The sequence below is a fragment of the Octopus bimaculoides genome, chromosome 6, assembly GCF_001194135.2.
Source record: "Octopus bimaculoides isolate UCB-OBI-ISO-001 chromosome 6, ASM119413v2, whole genome shotgun sequence".
Lineage (NCBI taxonomy): Eukaryota > Metazoa > Mollusca > Cephalopoda > Octopoda > Octopodidae > Octopus > Octopus bimaculoides.
Genome location: NC_068986.1, coordinates 45,723,526 through 45,730,979, shown reverse-complemented (window position 1 = coordinate 45,730,979; position 7,454 = coordinate 45,723,526). Strand labels below are relative to the sequence as shown.

The window sequence follows — 7,454 nt, the reverse complement described above, 5'->3', positions numbered from 1 at the left end:
TTTATTATTATTAGTATTATTATTATTATTATTATTATTATCATCATCATTATTATTATTATTATTCAGTAGTTTTATTTTTATAACGTGCTTTCACTTCACTACCGAGCGCAGCTTTGTGTGCCTTGGGTATGTGCTGTGGTTTGCTGTGATGTTCTTATGGTTACTGTATTGAAAGTGTTTTGCGCAGGATGTGTGCAGTGCCCAGTAGTGCAATGTTCTGTATGTTATATATATTTGTAAGTCCTGGTGTTTTTGTTATGTATTTGTCTGAATATTTTTTATTATACCTAGGGCACCTACTATGATAGGAATTGTTTCTGTTTTTAGATTCCGCATTCAAGTTACCTCTATTTCCAGGTCTTTGTATTTTGAAAGTTTTTCCATTTCTTTTAGGGAAACGTTGTGATCTGCTGGTATTTATATATCAATTAGAAAGCATTTTTTTTTTTCATGATCTTTGACAACTATATCTGGTCTATTGGCCTTTATCATCATCATCAAGGCCGTAAGCTGGCAGAATCGTTAGCCCACCGGGCGAAATGCTTAGCGGTATTTTGTCTGGAGCTACGTTCTGAGTTCAAATTCCGCCAAAATTGACTTTGTCTTTCATTCCTTCGAGGTCGATAAATTAAGTACCAGTGAAACACTCAGGTCGATGCGATCGACTAGTAATCTCCCCCATTCCAGACCTTGTGCCTATTGTAGAAAGGATTATTACTATTGTTATTATTGAAGGAGAGAGCAGTACATGCCATCAAAGTGACACTGGAGTAAAATATACGAAGCCCATTATACCCATCATGATTACCCATCTGATAAGGGTACACTAGATGCATGCATCACAACTATATGTGTGCGACATGGTGATCTCATATCAAGATAAACAGTGCATCACTTTGCAGGTGGAGCCCAGTTAGAATTCTTTTCAAGTTGAGTAGCCCATCCCGATCAACAGGTCCCTGAATAAGGGTTGTTAAAGAACGTTGAACGAAACACCCATGTTTCCAAAGGTGAATTATCCAAACCTCATAGAATTTCTCTCAATACATGGCTAGGATGCTCCCGCACTATTTTTGCTCGTGATTAGAGATGCACATATCGTCATCTACTAAGAGGCATGCTCAACTGGTTATGGTCAAACAACTGACAAGCAAATCTGTGGTATTGAGTAGAATATTTGCTGTAGCCCATCTTTTATACCAAAACAAAACAATGTACATGATAACACTTTCAGTCAGTTAAGATCAGAAGCTTATTATTGTTGTTGTTATTGTTATTATTATTATTATTATCATCATTATTATTATTATTATTATTATTATTATTATTATTATTATTATTATTATTATTATTATTATTATGATGATGTTAAGGCAGCGAAGTCGTAGAATCGTTAGCACGCTGGACGAGATGCATAGCGACATTTCGTCCGTCGCTATATCCTGAGTTCAAATTTCGCTGTGGTCGTCTTTGCCTTTCAGCCTTTCGAGATCGATAAATTAAGTACCATTGAAATACTGGAGTCGATGTAATCGACTCATCCCCTCTCTCAAAATTGCTGCCCTTGTGGCAAAATTTGAAACCGTTATTATTATTGTTATTATTACTATTATTATCAAGGCAGTGAGCCGGCAGGATCGTTAGCACGACGGGCGAAATGCTTAGCGATATTTCTCTCTTCGCTAAGTTTTGGGTTCAAATTCTACCGATCTTGACTTTATCTTTTGGCGTCGATAAAATGAGTACCAGTTGTGCACTGGCATTGATGTAATCGACTATCCCCTTCCCCTCAAAATTTCAGCCATGTGCCTTTAAGCATCATCATTATTATTATTATTATTATTATTATTATTATTATTATTATCATCATCATCATCATTATCATCATCATCAAGGCGGAGAGTTGGCATAATCGTTTGTACGCCGGGCGAAATGCTTTGCGATATTTCGTCTGTTCTATGTTCTGAGTTCAAATTCCGCCGAGGTCGACTTTGCTTTTCATCCTTTCGGTGTCGATAAATTACGTACTAATAAATTACCTACCAATGAAACACTGCTTCCCCAAAATGGCTGCTCTTGTGGAAAAATTGGAAACCATTATTATTATTATTATTATTATTATTGTTGTTGTTGTTGTTGTTGTTATTATTATTATTATTATTATTATTATTATTATTATTATTATTATTATTATTATTATTAAGGCAGAGAGATGGCAGAATCTTAGCACGCCGGGCGAAATGCTCAGCGGTATTTCATCTGCGGCTATGTTCTGTGTCCCGCTGAAGTTGACTATGCCTTTCATCCGTTCGGGGTTGATAAATTAAGTACCAGTCGAGTTCTGTGAGTCGATGTAATTGACTTATTCCCTCACCCAAATTTGAGGCCTTGTGCTTCCAGTACAAAGGATTATTATTATTGTAAAGGCGGAAAGCTGGCAGATTTGTTAGCGTTCCGGACGAAATACTTAGCAGTATTTCGCCCGTCGCTACGTTCTGAGTTCAAATTCCACCAAGTTTAACTTTTCCTCTCATCCTTTCGGGGTCGATAAATAAGTACCAGTTAAACACTAGTATCGATGAAACCATTATTATTCTTGTTGATGTTGTTGTTCGTCCATTGTCACGTATAGCACATCGATTCCGTAAGTTCGTTGTTACAGACTTATATATTGAACATTAGTTGTCGTTATATAGATAAACTAACTAGGTCCTTAGGAATTAGTTTTTCTCAATCTGTAGCCTTTAGGGACTAAATTGAGGTTTCTTTAACAAGCACATCAATTTTTGTTTAATAATAAAAATGGCAGATGATGATTGTTGTGCCGCTGAAAAGAAGAACCAGTTATCCGCAAATCAAAACAGCCAAATTGTAAAAGTCAGTGACATCAACAGCAGCAGCAAAAACAACAACAACATGAAAGTAACATTGAAGGTAACATGAAAGTAACTTTCCGCTGCTAAAACTTTCAGTATGTGCCATCTCAGGAACAACAAAAGCGATGAATGACAACAAAAATCAAAAATAACACTAGCGAGAACACTGTCACCTCCAAAAACCACCGCTTTTGGCCACATCAAACCCACCACCACCAACATTTTTGACGAAAATGAATTTTAAAGTGCAAAATGAATGTTGGAGAAATGTGGGTGAAATGCGGCGCTGAATGTTCCTAGATCGGTCCAGCAAGTTGCTAATTTGCGGACAGCTTTATACGAAACTTGAGCAAGAAGTAGAACAGAGTAGGAAACACACCAGCAGATAGTAAAATGTTTGGCACCAATTTGGAAGTGCAAAACTTACATAGCCAAGAGTAAAAAATGGAAGTGAGGTTTACCTCAGAAGAAAAGGCCAAAAAGCACTCAACAACCACCCTAACGAGTGTTAAACTCATCCTCAGCCCCATTTACTTTGGTTGAAGTGTGTTTAAAATAAGAATATTAAATATGCCACCAGAAATCAACATCCGCTGGTTGGTGGAAGCGGTTCTCTTTGACATAAAAGAGAAAGCCAGTATTCTGCAGATATTGAGAATACTGAAGAACATGTGGAGTTGTTAACACAGGCAGATCTGCCAAATATCGAGGCCATCTCTAACTTCATAACGCTACCTGATTGCACAAACCTTCACGTGGTTGTTGAGAGTAGAAGGACAAAGTGTCACTTGTGCGAGGGCACAAATAACATTAAAGCTTTTTACCCACATCAAAGGAACGGGCGTGCTTTAAGCGTGCGACTGTAAATTGGGGAATGGTAGTTGTGAGAGGACACTTGTCCAAGACAAGTGATGAGACAGACCTTGATTTTTGTAGGGCTTCCACGAGTAGTCCTCAGAGGTTCTCCTATGCTGGGAAATTGTTCTTTGAATCTTTGTGTTTATTTTTAGATAATTCTCTTGTTTACATTTTTTTATGTAATCCCATATCACATCGTCTTGTGCTGGCCTTGATATCTTTATCAATTTTGTGGTTAATAAAGAGGTCATCATTTTGGCAAAGGGCAGTAGAAACGTTTGAGCATCAGAGAAATTGCCTTGCTGTATTTGTTCCAAACCTTTGCGTTCTCACTTCAAATCCCGCAAAGGGAACTTTGCCTTTCATATCTCTGCGATCAAGAAAATAAAATGACAATTATGCTCTTGAGCCGATCGTTTCAACAAACCCATCCCCTCATAAGTGCTGGTTTCATGCGTAAAACAAAATAAAGAGGCGGCGTACTAGCAGGAACGTTAGTATTGGACATATACCTTCTGGTATTTCTTTCGGCTCTATAATTCTGATTTCAAATCCTGTCTTTCATCCTCTCAGGGTCGATAAAATAAAGTCGTATCGGAAAATATAGATTATTTTATTCTTTTGCTTGTCCAAAGCATTTTCATGTTTGTCATAATCGTCCACGCTTGTATTCAAACTTTTCTTTAGCTCTTTCTTCAAACGTCCTGAGTAATACAAAGCTATCCTTTAAGTTCCAAATTACATTGGTGATTGTAAATATTGCGAATGTGCAACATATATGGTGCATGGTGGTTAAGGACAGACATCCTGTGAATCTCAAGTGATGCACAAGACAGACAAAGGATTAATTAAAGAACACAAGGAAAACATTGTGAGTAGTGTCGTATTTCAATGCAAATTCTATCGCTTCAACAATATGTTTTCTTTTCTCGCTCTTCCTAGGTATTATAAAGAAGTACGTGACTGTATTGATAAATCCAAATGTGAGGGGAGTAAGGAATATAGCGAACTTCTGGAATGTGATGGTAAGTAATTCATTATTTTTCGTAAGACAAAATCAAGGTGATTGACGGTGTGATTAACGCGAAAATAAGGTGAATTAAATAGTAGTGTATGCAATTTAGAATAGAATTATAAAAACGAATCGACCTGGATTCTACACGTTATTACTCACTCCCTTACACACAAGTCATTACAGCTTTTCTGCAACACAAAACCTTTAGCTTCCAGGCAGCATTATATTCCACTTACTCTGACTCAAAGTTACCCTTCCTCATCACTTTAATCTCATTTACTATTTCTACAACTCCCTGATCTCTTCCAATCACTATCAATTATTCTTCTCCCTTCCAGCTCTCTCTCTCTCATTCTTTCTCTCACTCTCTTTCTCTCTCCCCTTCTCTTTCTTTAACATCTATGTTACATTATCACTTCTGAAGTCACGTTCGGCAGGGACTTAAATATTCACAACCCCTCTAGGTCCAATCATTACCCTAACGACGCTGTTTTGTCAGTTGCCGAATTTTTTGCCATTCTGAACTCTCTGCAACAGTTACTACCTTAGTAGGTTGAAACTTGAAGGGTATTTGGCTGCTATTTCTAACAATGTTATACTTCTTGTGAAGAGTCATAATTAATAAAATTTATACATAGCCTCAGTAGTTTTTGTTTCTCTCTATTTCACTTCTTTATATTTCTTTAAAACAGTTGTTATTTGTTCATGATTCCCAAAATATCATGCACTACATCAGCCTGAAACTTGTTCAATGAATATATATTTTTACATTCTTGGTTTTTAGTTTTTAACTGAATTTGCTGTTGTTCATAGAAGAAAAACGTAACATATAGACAAACAACAACTTTTTACTGGCTTTATTAAATATGATACTTCCTCAAAAACAAAATTCGTTGATGTTCATATGTATTTTTTTTTCTTTTGTAGGCGCTGCAAGCCGGAATGCAATGTTCTCAATAATAATTCTTGCTTTACTAACTGTTCAGATGCTAGAGAGATATATTTCACTTTCCTAAACATCAATGAGATTTATATATATATATTTTTTATTTAGCGCACAGACTTAAACTCATCACACAGCATATATTGTTACATTTACGTATCACTTTCGCATAAGTATATATAAGAAATTAGCCTTTACTTTATCTTGTTTTCATCGATTGATACAAACTTCGACAGTAAACTAATCTTTGTGATATTATTAATATTTGCTAAAAAAAAAATATCTTTAACGTTCTTCAACACATTTTGACATAAAATAAATTTACTAATAAATATGAATAGCCCTACTGTCCTGATTAAAACGTTTCAACCTGTTGAATAAATTAATATTTACCACTAAATTGCTTGAAAATTGCTCTTACCAATTTGGATAGAACCATGCTTGTTATTCAACAACTATAACATGTAATTTATTCACATTTTCGATTAACATTTTTGTATTATACTACGCACAGAATCTTTCCGATTTCATGACTGAAAGATTCAGAACAACTTTCTCTAAATGTATTAATGTCTTATAAAGAATAAACATGCTACAATAAATAATGAATAATTTCTTTTACCATAAATATAAGAAATTCTTCTTCTTCTTCTTCTTCTTCTTCTTCTTCTTCTTCTTCTTCTTCTTCTTCTTCTTTTTTTTTCTCCTTCTTCTTCTTCTTCTTCTTCTTATTATTATTATTCTCCTACTTCTTCTTTCTCTTCGTCTTCTTCTTCAGCCTTTTCTTCTTCTTCGTCTTCTTTTTCTTCGTCCTCGTCTTCTTCTTCTTCGTCCTCGTCTTCTCCTTCGGTTTCGTCATCTTCTTTTCTTCTTTTTCTTTGTCTTCTCCTTCTTCTTCTTCTTCTTCTTCTTCTTCTTCTTCTGTCTTCGTCTCGTTCTTCGTCGTTTTCTTCTTCGTCATCTTCTTCCTCAGCTTCTCCTTCTTCGTCTTCTTTTTGTTTTCTTCTTCTTCTTCTTTTTCTTTCTCTTCGTCTTCTTCATTGTCTTCTTCTTCTTCTTCTTCTTCTTCTTCTTCTTCTTCTTTGTCTTTACCTTCTTTGTTTTCTTCTTCCTCCTCTTCTTCTTCTACATCTCTTTCGTCTTCTTCTTCGTCTCCGTCTTCATCCTCTTCTTCGTTTTCTTCTTCATCTTTTTCTACTTCTTCCCTTTCTTCTTCTTCTTTGCCGTATTCTTCTCCTCTGTCTTCGTCTTCTTTGTTTTCGCTTTTTTTCTTCTTCACCTTCGTCTTCTTCTTTTTCTCCCTCTTCGCTACTTTTCCTGTTCTTCTTTTTCATCTTTCTGCTTTTCGTCTTCTTCTCCGTCTTCCTCGTCTTCTTCGGCTTCCTCTTCTTTGTTTCTTCTTCTATTTCGTCTTCTCGTTCTTCGTCTTCTTTTTTGTCTACTTCTTCCATTTCTTCTTCTACTTCTTCCTTGGTCCTCTTCGACTTCTTCGTTTTCTTCTTCGTCTTTTTCTTCCCCTTCTCCTTCTTCATTATCTTCATCTTCTTCTTTGGCTTTCTTCTTCCTCTTTTTCGTCTTCTTTTTCTTCTTCTTCGTCTTCATTTTTGTCTTCTTCTTCGTCTTCTTCTTCGTCTTCTCTTTTTCTTCTTCTTCTTCTTCTTCGGCACCTTCTTCCTTTTCTCCTTCAGCACCTCCTTCTTCTTCAAGCAAAATGCTGAGCAATATTTTGTCTGTCCTTACGTTTTAAATTCAAATTCTG

General features: G+C 35.8%; 1 protein-coding gene across 1 annotated transcript in view; it reads left to right on the top strand.

The window, feature by feature from the left end:
* LOC106882236 (uncharacterized) overlaps positions 1 to 6,307 on the top strand; it is a 64,274-nt gene extending 57,967 nt beyond the window's left edge. Inside the window, exons 13-14 of the mRNA XM_014932840.2 lie at positions 4,680 to 4,762; positions 5,680 to 6,307. Of these exons, the coding sequence (XP_014788326.1) occupies positions 4,680 to 4,762; positions 5,680 to 5,768 (172 nt within the window). The 3' untranslated portion in view covers positions 5,769 to 6,307. The remainder of the gene's footprint in view (positions 1 to 4,679; positions 4,763 to 5,679) is intronic.
* The last annotated feature ends 1,147 nt before the right edge of the window (positions 6,308 to 7,454 follow it).